This window comes from Cajanus cajan, chromosome 3 (assembly GCF_000230855.2).
Source record: "Cajanus cajan strain Asha chromosome 3, NIPB_CcT2T_4, whole genome shotgun sequence".
Classification (NCBI taxonomy): domain Eukaryota; kingdom Viridiplantae; phylum Streptophyta; class Magnoliopsida; order Fabales; family Fabaceae; genus Cajanus; species Cajanus cajan.
In genome coordinates, this window is record NC_138519.1 from 23,123,628 (window position 1) to 23,143,780 (window position 20,153).

General features: G+C 33.1%; 1 protein-coding gene across 1 annotated transcript; it reads left to right on the forward strand.

Moving 5' to 3' along the window:
- The first annotated feature begins 8,576 nt into the window (after window positions 1-8,576).
- LOC109817900 (nitrate regulatory gene2 protein) lies at window positions 8,577-15,661 on the forward strand. The gene is made up of 4 exons (XM_020383255.3): window positions 8,577-10,105; window positions 10,229-10,413; window positions 11,389-11,612; window positions 14,724-15,661. Exons 1-4 carry the CDS (start codon window positions 8,941-8,943, stop codon window positions 15,511-15,513), a joined length of 2,364 nt encoding a protein of 787 aa, XP_020238844.1. The 5' UTR covers window positions 8,577-8,940; the 3' UTR covers window positions 15,514-15,661.
- The last annotated feature ends 4,492 nt before the right edge of the window (window positions 15,662-20,153 follow it).

The window sequence follows — 20,153 nt, forward strand, 5'->3', positions numbered from 1 at the left end:
GTGTTCTTCATGAAAGTTGTAGATATTGATGTTAGGATTCTAATGGAGTTGGGATCACTTAGAAAGGATATGTATATCTCGAGTTATGGTTAAATTATTAACTGAATGTCATAGATATTGTGATGTGTGTGAAGAATTATGTGAAATTTGTGATCTATGATGTTGATAACTTAATGATAGGTACCTAGCATGTGAGGATGATATTGCATGGATTGTTATTGACATGTGATGATGTTATATAATGGAGATGCATTAATTATGAGTTACGTGGGATGCATGAGTTGCATGAGACTTATGAGTTGCATGTGGTGCTTGAGAAGCCAGACGTGGCTATATTGCATTGGACCCTGGGCCCAGAGAGGGGTTGAGACAGGGGGGACCATGACGGGAGGCATTCCATGCGTGGGCCGTTGGGTGTTTAACTGCGCAGCTCACTGGCCACAGAGGGTTTAACGGTGGGTGGATTGCCTTTGCACGGGCCGCTGGGTGTTTAACCGTGCAACATACCGGCCCTGGGAGGGTGTGAGAACGGTATGCCCGCATTGGCAACAACTAAGGGAATTGACGAGGTACGCCCATTGTGCGGAGTGCCAAGTTGGGACTCTTAGGAGAGGAGATGTGTATGAGCATATAGTGAGCATGTGTATGAAAGCTTGTATGATTGAAAAAAAATTATGTTTGGTAATTATATGAGATGTATTTGTTGTTTATAGTTAATGATGATATTTTGGTGCACGGTGTGGGGTGGGAATTGGGTAGCTCTATGTTCATATATGATGTTATCTATCTCTCACCGTCCTGTTTTTATGTGGTTTTCTTTTAGGTGAAGATGAAGGCACTCATAGTGTTGAGTTCTAAAGGGAAAAGGGTTCTGCTCTGATAGAATGTGACATTGGGGCATGAATTTAGGATGCTTTAGTTATGAATTGTTATTTGTCGTTTGAGGAGACTTATTTTTAGGAGTTTTATATTCACCTTATATTTGTAAATTCTGGATCCCTTTTATTTTTCTTTAGAGACCTTGATAATTTTCTTTTAAGAGTAAAACTTTATTATTATTATTATTATTATTATTTCTATTTATTTCAAGATTTGTGAACCTATGAGTTTTTATTAAAATATGTGGACCCTTCTTGATGTTATATTTATTGAATTATTCTTATTGTTGTTACTTATCTATTATGGGGTAGAAGGGTGTCACATTTAGTGGTATCAGAGCAGGTCGATCCAATCGGCCGTGAGTTATGAGTCTACTATGCTTGTTTGGTAGATGAATGATGGAATATGTTTTGCTTTATGATGAGGATAATGATGATGATGATGATGTTTCCCTTGTGTTGTTAGTGTTGTGCTTACACTTATATTGTTTTCTCAGAATTTGGCTGAAAGACATGATATAGCTTAGTTGAGGCTATTCATGATTGCTTATTTGTTTTGATACTTCTTGCTTACGTAAGAAGTAGTGGTTGAGTGGTATCGCTCGTATTGCAAGCATATGTGCCAGTAGTAGTGGACGAAGCCTTGCTAATCAACTAGAAATTATTGGGACCTTAGATTTGGGTGAGACATTGATTTGTCGAGAGTTTACGGTTAATGGAGTTTCTAGAATCTATAGTTGTAGCGATTGAATCCAAGGAGGTTGTATATGAGAATTGGAGTTTTGGTATCCTTGATGAGAGATTGAAATGTTGGTAATTCCCTTGAGTGTTGGTGTTGGCATGTTTACCGTTTATGGTTTAGGTAGCATGTGAGTTTTATTTTCTAAGTCTGTTGTGCTAAATATGTGAGTTGTTTGGTTTAGGATTGTAGTGGGAAGCTTGAATATGAAGGTGTGAGTTTGGAAGGGTTGATGTATTTTTGTGGCCTTAGATATATTGATATACTATTGTTGTTTGGTGTAGAGGATATTTTCGCTGCAGTTTTGTTGTGCCATTATGACTACCATATTGACAGATTTAGATTTTATGATCTTCATAAAAGTTGTAGCCTTAGACGTTATCTTTCCAATGGAATTGGAATCAGGTAAAACGGAGGTCTAGAACTCCAGTTATAGCTACTTTGGTGATCAAAGGTCTAGTTGTAAGCGCCGAATATATCTGCTGCGGTTTTTTGAAATTTTTAGCTAAGAAGAGGATCTTTTAGAATTTTATGTCTTCATAAGAGTTTTAACTTATTCTCTTAGCTTTCTTTTGAGATAGGTTTGAGATCATTTGGATGAGTATAACTCTCTAGGTATCATTTTCTTTGATCATTGTTGAAGGGATATGTATGGTGTCATGATATTTTTGAATCGTTAGACAATGCAAGGATAAAAATTGATTTTTGTCATGATTCTAAGATGTTAGGTGGATTGAGAGGTTGTTTAAGATTGTATGATGTTATGTGGTAAAGTTGATTCATGCTTTATGGTGTAAACGATGATTGATTCGTATATGCTTAGGGATAGTATATATGAAGATTTTAAAGTAGGTATTCTAATATGATTTGATATGCATGTATGTATATATGAGGATAGATGACTTTATGGATCAATTAGTGGATGTTTGTGTATTAATGAGATTGATCTTAGGATGTGATATCACCATATTAAGAGTTAAGTGTGAAGATATATCCAAGATAAATTTAGGATAGATTATCTAAGTATGATTTTTGACTGTATGAGATGAGTGTTCTAGGCCATGTAATTTTCTTGCGGAGGTATAACGTAGATCTATCTAAGATAGAAGTTGTGCTTAAGTGAGAGATACATGAGTCTATTAGCGAGGTTATGAGTTTCTTGGATTAGCTCATTGTTGTTGGATATTTATTGAGTAACTTTCTAAGATAGCATTACCTTTGAACATATTGAGTAAGAAGAGTGTTATTTTTGTGTGAGATAGTAAGTGTGATAGTAGTTTCCAAATTCTTAAGGAAAGATCGACTAGTGCGCTAGTGTGAGCATTGACCGATCTTAGTAAGCCTTTTGTGATATATAGTTATGCTTCTAAAGATATGTTTGGGAGGAGTATTGTGACAAGAAGGAAAGGTAGTAGGTTATGATTTTAGGCAATTGAAAATTCATGAGAGGAATTTTCTTATCTATGACCTTGAGTTAGTAGCTTTAATATTTATACTAAGATTTGGAGACATTATGTATATGATTCCAAGCTTGAAGTATTTTTTGATCGTTAGAGCCTTAATTATCTGTTGACTGAGTAGTTAATTATGTGACTAAAGAGATAGTTTAATTTCTAGAGGACTAATATTTCAAACTTAGTTGTTAATTGAGTAAAGCTATTGTGGTGACCGATGTTTTGTGTAGGAAACCTTTATATTTATCTTCCCTTATGATTAGAGAGATGAATCCTTTTGGCTCAAATTAGAGATTTAAGTTTGGCTTATAAGGTTACTCTTAGTAGTGTGAGACTAAGTATGACTTGAGTAACGAATGGATTGTTGAAGGAAATTGGAGAAGCACAATTTTGGTGACAAGATATGAGGCTATAGGATAAGGTGATGGATAAGAGTTTGACTTGGGTGTAGATGGAGTGGTGAAATTAGAGATCTGATATGTATACCTAGTGAACTTACGCTTAGGTGCTTAATCTTTAGAGATGATCATAGAAGTAAAACCAATGTTGTAGCAGATGCCTTGATTATGATAACCTCTGGTATATCGTTTATGATGATTTAAGGGTTGGATTTGATTGAAGAATTTAGAGACTTATGCTTTGTGTGTGAGATTATCCTTAGGAGCATTGAATTGATTTTGTTGAAAGTGATTAGTGAATTAATGGATGAGATTAAAGAAGCCTAGGAGTTAGAGCCTTTCTTAGAGAACCAAGTGGAAAAGATTGGTAGGAGTGTAGATAATTTTTTTGAGTAGAATCGATGTTATTTTGAGGTGCAAGAACAAATTTGGGTGCTTAGTAACCTTCAATTAAGAAAGATGATTTTAGAGGAAGGACATTCATTTAGGAGCTATTGAGATGTATCGGGACCTTAGGAGGATGTATCAGAGTGGTGCAGCAGAAGCATGGTGGCCTAAGGTGAAGAGAGGAGTAGAGAAATTGTATGCTCGTGTTTAGTATGCAAGAAGTCTTTTGGAATTTTGTAGCACTTAGACGTCCCATTTTGGAACTGTAATGGTGAGTGGATAGACCTTAATTGTAGGTTTGTCTGAGATACTTAAGAGATCGATTCTATTTGTGTTTTAGTGGATAGACTCGCTAAGTTTACTTGTTTTACCTTTAGATATCCTTTGGTGAAATTGATAGAGTTGTACATCAATAAGGTAGTGAGGTTGCATAAGAATTAGAAAGTAAGAAGAGAGAAGTCTACCATTACAAAAATTTCGGGGACGAAATTTCTTAAAGGAGGGGAGTATTGTAACACCCCAATTTTCAAAAAGGTTATTATTATTATTATTATTATTATTATTATTAGATGGTATTTGGTCATAATTATTTTAATAATTATAGAGGAATATTATTTTATACGTTTTAAATAATTATTATTTTGGACAATTATTTTGTACGTATTAAATAAGTATTTTTATTAGCATTTTTAAATAAATATTTTTATGTTTTAAGAGAAGGTTGATTTTATATGATATTTTGTTATTGAAATTATATTACTATATTTAGGGTCAGAAATATATTATTATTATAGAGAAAAAATATTTTATAATATACATGTATTTATTTTATTTAATTATTTTGAGGAAAATTAGAAGTGGGTTAGAAGAGAAGGAAAATGGGTTGGGTTGACCCAATCCAATGGATTAATTTTAAGAAAGGAGTCAGGTGGTGTTAACCCTATCTGCCTCATTTGCGTTCTAAAGGATTAGGAAAAAAAAGAGGAGAAACAAAGAGCTCTAAGGAAGAGTACTCAGGAACGATCTTAGATCACACCAAGACCATTCATCTTCTGCTCATCCAGGTACGGGGGGATGGGTTTCTTCATATGTGAATATAGGGGTGTTCGGGTAGTGAGGGCAATCCCTAAGTCCCTCTAGGAACTCTATTTAAAATTCTGAACGATTATCCGTGTAATCGATGTTCTAAATTCTTAATTCATTTGGAAGAACTTATTTCTTGAATTGTCTTTGAATTCCATTGGGGCTTTCTTGTTAATTCTTTATCCTTAAATTTGATGACTTGAATTTTATGTGTTAAGAAGAGTTTAGATTTTTTTTTTGTAAAACCAATGGAAACCAATTTTTGAGGCTTGAGATGTGTATGGATTGATTTGGAACGCATGAAGAATATAAATGGAGTTAAACTGAACCAACAGGGTGTAGAAGTAGTGAAAATTGGTAAAAACCTTGTTGAAACTCGTAAAACGCAGGTTTAATTTCACAGAGGGGAGTCTGGGCAGAGATTTGGGCGCTCAGCGCCAGTTTTGGGCGTCGGGCGTCGGGACCCCGACATACGTTTGTAATTTTGCGATATCTTTCTGTGTAGTTATCCAAATCGAGTGCCGTTTGTTTTGTTAGAAGCTAGACATCTGGGGCTACCATTTACACACAAGAATCGTGTAAAAATATTAATATTTGATCAAGTTATGTGTGTTGCAATTTGAGCCTTCCAATCTGTGTGCGAACCACAACATCAATTTTTGTGAGCCCTGAATGGTAACCTAAAAGACTTTATTAGGATTTGTGTTCTTCATGAAAGTTGTAGATATTGATGTTAGGATTCTAATGGAGTTGGGATCACTTAGAAAGGATATGTATATCTCGAGTTATGGTTAAATTATTAACTGAATGTCATAGATATTGTGATGTGTGTGAAGAATTATGTGAAATTTGTGATCTATGATGTTGATAACTTAATGATAGGTACCTAGCATGTGAGGATGATATTGCATGGATTGTTATTGACATGTGATGATGTTATATAATAGAGATGCATTAATTATGAGTTACGTGGGATGCATGAGTTGCATGAGACTTATGAGTTGCATGTGGTGCTTGAGAAGCCAGACGTGACTATATTGCATTGGACCCTGGGCCCAGAGAGGGGTTGAGACAGGGGGGACCATGACGGGAGGCATTCCATGCGTGGGCCGTTGGGTGTTTAACTGCGCAGCTCACTGGCCACAGAGGGTTTAACGGTGGGTGGATTGCCTTTGCACGGGCCGCTGGGTGTTTAACCGTGCAACATACCGGCCTTCGGAGGGTGTGAGAACGGTATGCCCGCATTGGCAACAACTAAGGGAATTGACGAGGTACGCCCATTGTGCGGAGTGCCAAGTTGGGACTCTTAGGAGAGGAGATGTGTATGAGCATATAGTGAGCATGTGTATGAAAGCTTGTATGATTGAAAAAAAATGATGTTTGGTAATTATATGAGATGTATTTGTTGTTTATAGTTAATGATGATATTTTGGTGCACAGTGTGGGGTGGGAATTGGGTAGCTCTATGTTCATATGTGATGTTATCTATCTCTCACCGTCCTGTTTTTATGTGGTTTTCTTTTAGGTGAAGATGAAGGCACTCATAGTGTTGAGTTCTAAAGGGAAAGGGTTCTGCTCTGATAGGATGTGACATTGGGGCATGAATTTAGGATGCTTTAGTTATGAATTGTTATTTGTCGTTTGAGGAGACTTATTTTTAGGAGTTTTATATTCACCTTATATTTGTAAATTCTGGATCCCTTTCATTTTTCTTTAGAGACCTTGATAATTTTCTTTTAAGAGTAAAACTTTATTATTATTATTATTATTATTATTATTTCTATTTATTTCAAGATTTGTGAACCTATGAGTTTTTATTAAAATATGTGGACCCTTCTTGACGTTATAACAAAAGTTTTAAAAATAAAAATACAAAAATAAAATATAGGATTTTTTTTATAAAAAAAAAAAGTTACATGAATTCTAAAGTAAAACAATTATTTTTTACTGTGGCCTAAAGTTAAAAAAATGATAAAAAAATCATTATCAAACGATAATGGCTTTTCCAATTTGATGGTAAAAGGACCAAAATCCAACGATGTGATTGTTTAAATTTTTGGTGTTGGAAAAAAATACTATAAAGCAAGTAGTTAAATAAAGCAAAATCTTTCAATCCAATAAAGCAGACAAAAAAAGGTTTAAAATAATATTGTAAACAAAAAAAAAGTGCATATTCTTTCGCTATAGCCCTTCATAAAGCACAATTAAAAGAACAAGTTGATGCTTACAATATACATAGTGCTTAGATTCTCCACCGTATCTCTCTTATCTAATCCTAATTTTCAAGTTAAATACTCTCCTCCAATAACATATATAATACTTCTCATATCTGATCCTAATTATCAAGTCAAACACTCTCATCCAATGCCATATATATGAGATGACCCATATGAGAGTCATTCTCCATAGCAAAACAAAAGGCACCCTTGCTCAATAGAAAAATACTCGTTATATATTTACTAAATGTATATGCCAAGCAAATGAAAAGACAAGAGTCTCGGTTAGTATAAAACTGACACATGAACCGAACCTGAAAAATTTGATAAAAAAATATTATTTTTGAATAGGTTCGGATGAGTTTTATAGGTAAATTGAGTTAAAATTTTGATTTTATATGGGTTATACTGGGCGGGTTCGGTTTTGAATTATTAAATCCGCTAAAAACCGAATCCAACCGAAAATGAGATATATTTAGATTTTTATTATTTTTGTATAACTAAACAACAATGGTCCAAACTCAAAAGTATTTATTTCAAGTATAATATAGTCATCAATTTGTAACTTATTTTTTTTCCTGTTTCTCATAATCTAAATGTTTCTTCTGCCTTCTCCTTCCTCATTCAACTTCTCAACACACTAGTCCAATTTTAGAGTTTTCATTTTGTTTTTCTTTGTCTTTCTTTTCCATCTTCCTATCTTCATTTTGAGTATAACTTGTGTAGCCGTGATTTCTTATGAGTTTTGTAATCTAACTTTATATTTCTTTTACATGTAACAACTATGGATTTTGTTATCTTTTGTTTTTACTTCTTTAGTTTGTGAATGTTTCATCTACGAATTTACTTGCACCATCTATTATCACCTTCATTCTACTTTTGTACACTACTTTAAAAATATTTTTTTTACCGTTTTAAGCTACAACTTCGTTAAGATAACTTGGTATACAAAAAACTTTTAACCCAATTATACTCACCCGCTCAAATTTGAATCTGTTTTAACCCGAACAGTCTCAAATCGAAAGCTTAGTCGGTCGGGTATGGGTCATATTTTTCCAAAGTCAGTTTACAATGGGTTGAACATTTTTCACCCGAACCCAACCAAACACAATCATTGCCTACCCCTAACAAGAGATAAGAAATTAAGGAAAATAAAAAAAACAAAAAATAGAAAAATGTTAGTATATTATTTAATACATTCTTTCAATTTTATTTTAACTTATCAGTGAAAATTTATTAAAAATATACAATTATGCAAACTTCACTTCATATTTAATCAAATTAAAAAATTGAGAAGTCAAAATTTTAATTTAACTCAATTATTTTTGAAGAATAAAAGAAAAAAAAATGATCAATGATCACATCACACGAAGGAACACATCACCAAATGGAACCACTCCCTGTTGACTTTAACAAGACCAAAACCCCACAAAGCAACAGAAAAAAGTATTCTTAGTCTTTGATAAAATCCCTTTAGATACAAACAAAAACAAAGCAGACACAGCTATCACACACCGAGAACGAAAAACGAAAGGAAGAAACTAGAAAAACAAGAAATAAAGAAATGGACATCACCGCCACTTCAAAACAATTGCACCTCCCACTGCTCATTCTTTCACTCCAAAACCCCTTCGGAACACGCCGCCACTAAACCCGCCACCACCCTTCACCACCTCACAAAACAACACACACACACCCACACGTTTCATATTTTATATAATATTAATAATTTTTATGTATACACACGTAACTATACGAGTATAGTATACGGTATACGCGCCAAAAATGGGTTGCACGGCGTCCAAACTGGACAACGAGGAAACTGTGAAGCGCTGCAAGGACCGCCGTCGTCTAATCAAAGACGCCGTCTTCGCGCGCCACCACCTCGCGGCGGCGCACTCCGACTACTGCCACTGCCTCCGCCTCACCGGCTCCGCACTCTACACTTTCGCCGCCGGCGAGCCCCTCGCCGTCGCCGACGAGACCCCCGCCGTCCTCCTCCGCACACCACCGCCACATCCTCATCCTCATCCTCAACCTCCTCCTCCTTCCGCCGACGTCACAAGCCCCAAACTCCCTCGCATCGTAACCTCCGCCACCGCGAACCGCCGCAAACCGCCGCCGAAGCTCCCTCACATACTCTCCGATTCAAGCCTTTGCTCCTCGCCGCGAAGCCAATACTCGAATTTCTTTGGAACCGCACAACAACCACCGCATCCTCTTCCTCTCGCCGCCACGCGCCACCGCAAGCCGCCGCCGAAGCTCCCTCACATACTCTCCGAATCGAGCCTCTGCTCCTCGCCGCGGAGCGAGTACTCGAATTTCTTCGCCACCGCGCAACAAGCTCAAGCCACGCCTACTTCGCAAGCCTCTTCGGTTTGGAATTGGGAGAATTTCCATCCTCCTCCGTCTCCTCCAGGCTCCGATTACTTCCGTCAACAAAAACAAAATCACAAATCGAAAACACCTAATTTCGAAACATCAGAATCCGAATCCGAATCTACCTACAACATGTTCCACTCGAGGCCTCAACGTAATCTCAAAACCGAAAACGCAAACGTTGATTCGCAACAAAGAGAAGAGGTTACGGAATCGGAATACGAATACTTACATGAACCGGTTCAGCCGGAGCGCGAGGAGGTTGAGTGCAGCGAGTGGGAGGACCGTTACACTTCCTCGAGTTCGTCGGAGCCGGAGGAAGGAGTGACCGGATTTGGTTCAGCGGCGAGGGCGGAGAGTGTCGCCGGCGGCGGTGCTCCGGCGGCGAAGGATGAAAAAAAAGGTGATGATGCGACGGAGGCGAATGTGGCGGTGAGGCATAGGGATTTGAAGGAGATTGTTGAAGCGGTTAGGGATAACTTTGAGAAAGCTGCGGTTGCCGGAGACCAGTTATCGGAGATGCTCGAGGTTAACAGAGCGCACCTTGATCGGAGTTTCAAGCAATTGAGGAGTAAGGTTTTCGTGTTCTTTGCTACTCGGAAAGTGCGGGAAAATTTTCAAATTTATTTTTTTAATCCAATTTTAATTATTTTTTGTGATGTTAAAATAAATAGTGCAAGGGTTTGAAATGCAGAAACACTTTACCACTCAAATAGTATACTGAGCAACCTCAGCTCGAGTTGGACTTCTAAACCGCCGTTGGTGGTTAAGTACCGGTTCGATGCCGGTTCGTTGAATGGACCGGGCGGTTCGAAGAGTCTCTGCTCCACTTTGGAACGGCTCTTAGCTTGGGAGAAGAAGCTGTATCAAGAAGTGAAGGTAATTTTGTGGTTTATTTCAGGGTATTTTCGTCATCTCGCATATATTATCGTATAAAATTCTGATGTTGAAAAACTGTCCATTTTTAATAAAATTAATTAATGATAAAAATTGTGAGAAGATTTTATTGAATAAATAATGAAATTTACACAAATTTGTTAATGGATAATAAAAAATGTTGAAAAAAAAATTCTTGACTAAGATACTCTGTAGGTACGGTTGCAGTGGGACCATTATAGATGGATTGGGACGAGCTACTTTCGGTGTATTTGACTATGATAAGTGCATTGTTTATCGTGTCTTTTCTAAATGACTAAGAAAACCCCTATTTCTTATGCTATCCCAGTAGGGACAAACTGTTTACTGCAAGAGGGGAAGTCCCAAAATGATAGTAGTAACTAAAAGTGTGTAGGTTTAGGGTTTTTGTGGTGGTTGAAAATAAAAAATAAAATAAAAAGAATATAACATTTTTATAATTATCATTGAAAACATATTAAATGAAAAAGAAAAAATAAGGCACCTAAATTGCCTGTGTCAGTGTCTTCAACTTTCGTTCCTTATGTGATTCATCGTTCACACTCAGTTGTGATGAATTATTTCATTCTGTTGATAGAAATATGTGAAAGTATTGATTAAAATTTATTAAAATAAGTATGAAGAAAAACTCTTAAATAAAATATTAAACTCGTGAAAAATTATAATTTCTGGTAAGCTTGAATTAATAATAAAGAGTGTGATTGTCTGATTTAGTAGTATAAAAATTGTCTGTGAAAAAATGGATAGAAAATGTAATGTATAGAATATGGATTATGAATGTTGGGAATTTTCATTAATGTAGTGTGTGTAGCATAGGCTGTCGTTTTACCAAAGTGAAGTCAGGTAATTATGTTGCATTTATTTTTAGCTAAAGTCATGCAGGTTTGGAGCTGCATGTGCTGATGCATGCTACAATTTTTTTCCTTGGATAATATTCAGGCTAGAGAAGGTGTGAAGATTGAGCATGAAAAGAAATTATCAGCCCTGCAGAGTCAAGAGTGCAAGGGGGGTGATGAAGCAAAGCTAGATAAAACCAAGGCTTCCATAACAAGGTTGCAGTCATTAATTGTTGTCACATCTCAGGCTGTGTCTACCACCTCACATGCCATTAATGGTCTTAGGGACACTGAACTTGTTCCTCAGCTTGTTGAGCTCTGTCACAGGTATGTGTCTCTTCATGTTGAAACTATTTTTCTATTTTTATATGCTCAAAGAATGAAAGCACAGTTAAACACTCCCTCCCTTTCAAAATACTAATTACACTTTCAATTTAGAGTAGTGGTTAACAAGGAATTTAGATTAGTGATCAACAAGGACTAGGAACTAAGGTGTTCCACATTCAACCAAGGCAATTAAGGGGTATGGGAGCACATTGAATTGGCTTTTGTACTGCCATAAATGAGAATGAACTTTAATAACTTCATTGGGCCCCCAAAATTTTCAAGTGTTTGAGAAAAGAATAAATAAGGAGTCTTTTGTCAATGAGGTGCAGCTGTACACTACGATGTGTTTCTAAAAACATCAGGAAAACTGTTCTCAGTAAATATCATTTTATCATATGTAAGATAAAACTTATGTTATTAAATTTTTTTTAAAACATTTTATATATTATAATAATATTTTTAAAAATGTTATTAAAGTAATATTTTGTAACATTTTTATAATATTGTTAAACTTTTGTAAACTTTATAAAATAATAATTAATATTAATATAGATTGTACTATCATTTATATTTTATGACTTTTGTTAATAAATTTTTAAAGTTAAAGATATCTTATTTTTTAAAAAAGAAAATATATCTTAAGTTAGTTATTACTAAATATATATATATCACATATCAAAATTCCTCTATTTTAAGTTTCATTTTACAATTATTGTTCTTGCCAAAAAAAGTAGATGCAAGAAGACTTTAGTTGAAGTCCTCGACCCATAGGTGTCACAATACACTTTAATACTCAGAGTAATTACTAACTTTGACATTAAAATTTCTTTTGAAGTACAAACCACCTAACCTAGAGGCTAAGAACCAAGAAGTTGAGAAGGCCTTCAACTCAAGACTTTTTACATCTACTTTTCGGCAAGAATAGTTATATATACTCTTTATGTGAAATTTTAATTTTCGAAAATAATTAGAGATTGGGGAAGTATATTTTTTATATTTCATTCTTTTTACTTGGTATGAAACTTAATTTTGGGAAGCTATTAACAAGAATAATATTGAGATTAAAAAATTTGTTACTCTATCTATAGTAACATCTTTTTGAAAAAAAAAATGTTGTAATATATTATTAACTTAATTTATAGTAACATTTTAATAAATATAAATAGGCAAATGTTATTAAAGATGTTAAATATTATAGTAATGGTAGAACAAAATCAACTATTGGTTATATATTATTTTGGTTCCTATATATAAGATCTAATTACCTATTTCACCAATATTAAAAAAAAATAATTAATTTAATTGATAACAATAAATTTATCTTATTTATATATTTTTTTAAAATTATCTTTATATTACTTCTTTTTTTTATTAATATTCATATATATAATATATTTTAACGAATTAGAGTAGATGGCCTACATTATTTATCTCTTCTAATTAATACTCTATTTTTTAAACTAATTAGAGTGTATGCTCTTAAAAAAAAGTCTATATTAATGCATTTAATCAAATAAAAAATATACTTTAATTAAGAATATTTTAACCTAAAATAATATAGAAGATAATAAGAATTGGATCAGAATAAATAATTATTTTAAATTGGATATTATGATCAGAAACCAAGGTAGTATATATTAGAAGTTACAAAATCATGAAGGAGACTTATTTAAATTAAGAGTGATATTTACATAATTTTGTTTTAATAAATTATAATCGATACTAAAGAGTGTTATTAGGATTTTTTCTTGTCAGTTTATTGCGTGTTTGCTTACCGTTAAAATCCCACATATTAAATATTTTCACGTCCAAACCAATGAAAAACTTGGAAGCTACAAAGTGATGCGTCTAATTAAACTGCCACGGATCAAATTGTTTGGAACGTGTATCCAAACATGCGTTTAGACTTGAGAGTTTTCTTACATATTATGTGTCACAATGTGAATTAAGCGAGACTTCGTGATCAAAGGCACCTTAAATTATGTGCAGCTCGCTGTGTTGCTATAACAACCCCTCTGAAAGAAATTAAATTGAGAACCACTTGATTCAACTATTCATTGTGAGGAGTAGGATACAGAACTCATCTAATGTGAAACAATGCTAGTTTGGATCACAGTTAATGTATGTAGTGTATGGTAGTTGAAGCATTATGGCTACTCGCTTCATCAGCTCTGCATAAGATCATGTGCCTCTTTCTTTGTACCAGACTGTCTGTCCAAATCCAACAACTACTGCCTAGCACTTGGTAAACACATGTTGGCCCACTATTGCACCTGCCAAAATCTTGTGACTCTTTAAAATTTTAGGACTCAGTTTCTTAAGAGAGTGAATTTTGGCCATCCATTATAAACGATATAGGATCTCCAAAACTGTTTTTGGAAAATATAATATACTGATGGGCTTTGCTATGTTAAAAGCTTAAAATAATTATTGTATTATGGTAAAATAAACCCTTATGATTGTTAACTGCTAATAAACTATTTGACTGGTTGCAGGGGCTATAAAAAGAGTCATCAAACAATAATTATTTGCCTTGTTATTACTATTTCCAAATCATTAGTTAGGGCCAACTTTGCATTGATATATGAAATTGGAGGATGCGAGGAAATTTTGAAGTATGATTCTTGGTAAAGAATCTTGGTTGCAATTGATCATGCAATGCAATACAAATTTCAGTAAAAACTTGATAACCAAGTTGTTTAGGTATTGATATAAAGCTGCGTAGTGTTGTGACTTGTGCCTGTAATGATCCTGCTCATCTCTACACGCGTTTTAATGCAAAGAAAACATCTTAATCTATTTATTTAAAAATGTTGTCTTCTTTCATAAAAAATTAAATGTCGTAAAACATATAGTGGAATTCTTTACCAAATAATTTTGGTCTAAATCATTGAAACATACACTTCAACTTACTTCACGTATCTTTTAAGTATTTGATAACTCACATATACTTTACCAATATATATCTGATATGGATACTCTTAGAGACTTCAACTCTAAAGATGGGGTTGGCTCTGCTTCTTAGAATGTAGATTTGGCCTAATTCAAGCTTACAAAATGTGATGTTATCGACTGTTCTCTTATATTTTTGTGATATTATACTAAATGCAGAATCATGCACATGTGGAGGTCAATGCACCAGTACCATGAAATTCAAAGCAACATTGTGCAGCAAGTTCGTGGCCTTGTGAACCAATCATGCAAGGGTCACTCAACATCTGAATTGCACAAGCAGGCAACTCGGGATCTTGAGTCAGCTGTGTCAGCATGGCACTCCAGTTTCTGCCGCCTCATAAAATTCCAACGTGACTTCATCCTGTCTCTACATGGATGGCTCAAGTTGAACCTTATTCCAGTCAACAATGAAAACAACAACAACAAAAGTGAACCATCTGATGTGTTCTCTTTCTGTGATGAATGGAAACTTGCTCTTGACCGTGTTCCGGACACGGTTGCTTCTGAGGCAATCAAAAGCTTCATCAATGTTGTCCATGTGATATCCGTGAAGCAATCTGAAGAGCTCAAGATTAAGAAGAGAACCGAGACTGCTTCCAAGGAACTTGAGAAAAGAACTTCATCTATAAGAAGCATAGAAAGGAAGTTCTATAACTCATATTCTATGGTAGATATTACTCCTCCTCATCATGAGTCTTATAATAATGGACAAGGCTTGGATGCAAGAGACCCTCTTGCTGAGAAAAAAGTGGAACTAGCAGCTTGCCAAAGGCGCGTTGAAGATGAAATGGTGAGGCATTCAAAGGCTGTTGAGGTGACTAGAGCCATGACACTCAACAATCTACAGACAGGCTTGCCTGGAGTGTTCCATGCTTTGACCAGTTTTTCTTCATTGTTCACCGAGGCTCTTGAGTCGGTATGTAGCCATTCATGTGCCGTCAAGTAGGTCATTCATTTGTTTTGTAATCTAGATTTGAATCTAACTTAATCTTACAAAATTAACTTGTTAATTAGGTGATGTTGTTCTTCAGGTATATACACTATTTTGATCATGAGAAATATTAGCGAGACTCCCTCTAATAAACTTTTACTAATACTCTCTCTACTATTTGTTAAAAATGACAAATTTTGATAGATTTTGTTACTAAATCAAGAGACAAACTCATTAAATGAGATACGAGACTTACAAAATTTGTAACTTCTAAAAAATTTCAACAAATAATAGAGCATGAATAAATGAGTATTAGAGAGTGTTGCTATGACTCCTCTTCAGTCATATCATTTGTCAATGGTGTAGCTTAAAGCTGGCTTTTTATGGCCACAGGACTGCTGATACTAATTAACTGTATGGTTTATTTTGAAATGTAGAAATGAAGAATTTTGTGGCTCTATCTTTCTTTCTTTTTATTATTATTATTATTATGGAAAAGTGAATTGTCTCTTTTTTGTACAGATAAAATTCTTGAACTATTGTATCAGAGGTTGGCGAATTTCGGTTTATAAATAAATTTGAGCATTGTACTTTTTGGTTTACTCATGTCAAGTTTATCTTGATAAGTTAATATAAATTGCTCCCGAATTAAGATGGTGATTTTGCTTCCTAAAATCCCGAATGCTTTTTGGTATTAGTTTTACAGGAATATCAAAATAAGGGGATCAAATTACTTTAAATTACACTGCTATAATTTATACAAATTCGTGCACCATTCTTTTCTCCATGAAGAATTTTTTATCTAAATTTTAAATTATTATAAAAATTATAATTATTGAGTTCTTATTTTTATATGTTTTAAAAGTATATACTTCGTTATTGAATAATCCTAGATAAATTTAAGATTTTGTAGATATAATTTATAAGATAAAAATCTCCAATCTAATTATAGATTTTAAGATAAAATTATCCAGTAAAAGTTAAATAGTGTAAAAATTATTTTAATTTAGAATATACATGAGAAAGACCTGATCAGTTGGAGATTTTATTCTCATTTGTCAAAAAGCTTTCAAATTGTTGGACTATATAGCAACTCAAGAGAAAGCATATCCTTTTAAGTTTCTCTTTTGTTTTTGTTTTAATAAGAACATTCTTCGACGTCGTTTTAGTCAATTTTTATTTTAACAATGTTATAGCTGGATTTAAATTTTCTCATGTAACATTTATGTCGGTGAAATCTTAGTCGTTAATTTAAAATAAAAGAAAGAGAAGTTAAATAACAATGAAATAAAAACAAGGAACATCGGTTTTTAGTAGTGGGAATTTTCACTTGAGATAGTTTAAGTGAAAATTTTAATTGAAAGAATCCTTTTAGTATGTGATTATATTCCATATTTTGAAAATTAAATTCTAAAAGCTATACAATTTTACAAACTTTTAAATTTTAATTCATTAAGAAAATTATTTCTCACAACTTTTAGAAATATTGTTGAAATAAAATTGATATAAAAAAATGAAGGGTAGTGTGCTTAGAAAAATGGGTGATAAAAGAATGTGCCTCCTTTTAGCTTGGTATTCTATATTAGATCAGTTTGATTTTTTTTTTGTAAAAATAGGAAACATTATAAAGATGAACGCAATGAGGATTGAACTTAGGTTCTCATGCTTCTAACTATCCCGACTCTTTCCCTCCTAATCACTAGGCTAACCATAGTGGTTATCGGATCAGTTTGATTAAACTTAACAAAAAAATAAAAATAATAATAAACAGTTACAAAAAACAACATTTTTAAAAAAATAAATTCAAAGATGCATATAGAAGTTGCTTCTTAAAAAGTAGAAAAATATTTATTTTTAAAATAAACATTTTGGAATAGCACTAAAAAAATAGAAAACTATTTATTTATTAATAAAACATTTTTATAAAAAATTAAACCACTATACATGGAATGTGATGTGAGAAGTGTAATACATTAGGGTTGGGCTTGAAATGTAGTAGTTATTAGGCCGAAAGGTTAGTGGGGGCATTAATGGTCCCACAAGTCATTTACACTCAACAGAAATACCCTCGTTAGTTGTGTCATTTGTTTTAATTGTTTCGGAGATATTTCCTTCAAAATTTGTTTCAAACTCACATGAGAGAAAAGGAAAGGAAAGGGTAGATTAAGAGAGAGGCCACCTGTGATTCCTTATTATTGGTGCAAAGTATCTATTTTAATGTAATTTTTTTTCTTATTCACATTTTTTTAATTATAAAATTCATATTTGAAATCTTACTTAATAGATGAGTTTAGTTTTACTCAGATTAATGGACTACCCATGATTGATAAGTGCTATTCGCTAATTATATTATAAGATTTAGAAGTATCCTTAGGCTACTGATATTGAAAGATGGTTAAGTTCAACTGGACGATAATGAAAAATGTGGATGGAAATATATAGCAAGAACTTCAAAATCTAGAAAAAAAATTTGGGAACTTTTCTTCTCATTCTCCAATTTGTTAAAGAATTAATCACCTATACACTGCCAGTATAAAGTTTTTTTTACACCGGCAACCAATTAAATTTTTTAACTGTGTTATGTCACTGTTAAAAGTAAATGTGTTTAGTGACATGACACTATTAAAAGATCTAATTGGTTACCAGTGTAAAAATACTTAAAAATACTTTACACTAATAATGTATAGGTGAGTAACTCTTTGTTAAATACCAACTTGCTATGATAAACCAAGCAGCAATGCAACTATGCAACATGCAAGTACCAATTGAATAGGGAATTTTGAATAATATTATTAACATCACTATGAACTTAGATAAGTTGACCTTAAGTCCAAATTATGTATCAGGAACTTAGGGATCCAATCTTATGGCAAGTATATATATATATATATATATAGGGAGCGTATCAAGTGAGAAATTTTTATTGTAAGAAGGTGGAAATATAACCCTTAGATTAATTTTTTCTCACTTGATTAAATCTCAAATTTTCTCTCACTTGATTAATCTAAGGGTTATATTTTCACCTTCTCACCTTCTCACAATAAAAACTTCTCACTTGATACGCTCCCTATATATATATATATATATATATATATATATATATGTCAATTGATAAAATGTGGCTAACAACATAAACTATTAAGGATAAAGGATAAGGAAGTTGTTAGATTTTAGAAAAGCTTCTTTGATGTGAGTTGTTGGTACCTTCAATAAGTTTCTTTTTTTTAAGTCTATTTCAATCAATTTTACAGATATTTATTAAATAATTTTTTTAAACTTATTTCAATAAAATTTATAGTCAAACTTAGCTCTTATTTAATAAAAACTATTAATTGTTTACTCAAACAGACACTAAATAATTCTATATATCATCATGCACTACGCAAATAACTCAATTAATTAAAAATGATTAGTTAGAATTACATTATATTTATTCACTAATTTTATGGACATGTAGGACTCGAATTTTCCTTTTGCAAGTACTTCTTTTTGTTCAAAGTGTGATAATTGATAAAAGTTATATTGGCATAATTTGATCCCTCTTGTATGTTTGTGTGCGTCTCTCTCTATATATATATATAAGGAAGGATCAAATAACTCCAAAAATAACTTTAGATAAAATTATTTCACTCAATAGCTCATAATGTATGTTAAAGTTTAACAATCAAATTATTAAAGTAAAAATTCTTAATGCATAAATTAAATTTATAAATTTTTAATATATATATATATATATATATATATATATATATATTCAATTTAAAAATGAAAACTGATCTCTTTTTATCTTTTTCTCCTACCCCTCCATTCAAACATACCTTGACTCCAGTCTATGTTTGCCATGGTATGTCATTGTCATCAACTAGTCCTGTTGCAGCTTTCAGAAACATCTATGTTTTCATGAATGGACCATAGACAGAAATAATGGGAGATGAGCAAATTGTGACAAGGCTACAAAAGACTACATTATATTGACAAGTCTCCTTTCATCCCCACGCAAAGAATCTCACACATGCAACACAAAGGGTGTAGAGGGGGACCAAACAAAAACCATGAAAAGTAGTGATTGTATAATTAAAATGGAAAGCCTGCTACGGATTGTGGTCCACATTTGGCTTTTGTAAATTGCTCGAACCCTCTTTCATTTTAACATCCACTCAATGGTTTCATACTTTTATCTTGTATTTGTTTAGTTTTACAAATGGGAAATTAGAAGTTTACAATGGAAATATAAAGTTACACTAGGAAAACAAATAAAAATGCATTTTAGATTCCAGGTTGTTTTTCAAAATACAAGAATAGAAAAATTGCAGGAATACGTTTTTCAGGTTAAAATAATACTTTCTGGGAAAGCTTAACTGAAAGTAAAATTTGTTAGTGTGATTAAGACATTATCTCCTTTCTAAGGGGAAGACTTAATGCATAATTTTAAATTAAATTTCACAAAATATGCAAAATGTCTCATTCTAGCATAACTATTACCAACAAAATGTGTCATACCCAAGATTCAAAAATCTTTTCTTACAAAGCCAGGCTTTCTCAAACACAAAATGAATGAGCAAGGTAGCCTCTTGATTCCGAAAGACTTTGCATAATTGCTACTAGAGTTTTAGAAGATATCATTTGCATTATTTTCTTATAAAAACAAACTCCAT

Excerpts from the sequence above, each read along its gene's own strand:
- LOC109817900 (XM_020383255.3), top strand. The coding sequence starts at position 8,941 with ATGGGTTGCACGGCGTCCAAACTGGACAACGAGGAAACTGTGAAGCGC. Across the intron at positions 10,106-10,228 it reads GAGTTTCAAGCAATTGAGGA|AAACACTTTACCACTCAAAT; the intron begins GTAAGGTTTTCG and ends TTTGAAATGCAG. Across the intron at positions 11,613-14,723 it reads CTTGTTGAGCTCTGTCACAG|AATCATGCACATGTGGAGGT; the intron begins GTATGTGTCTCT and ends TACTAAATGCAG.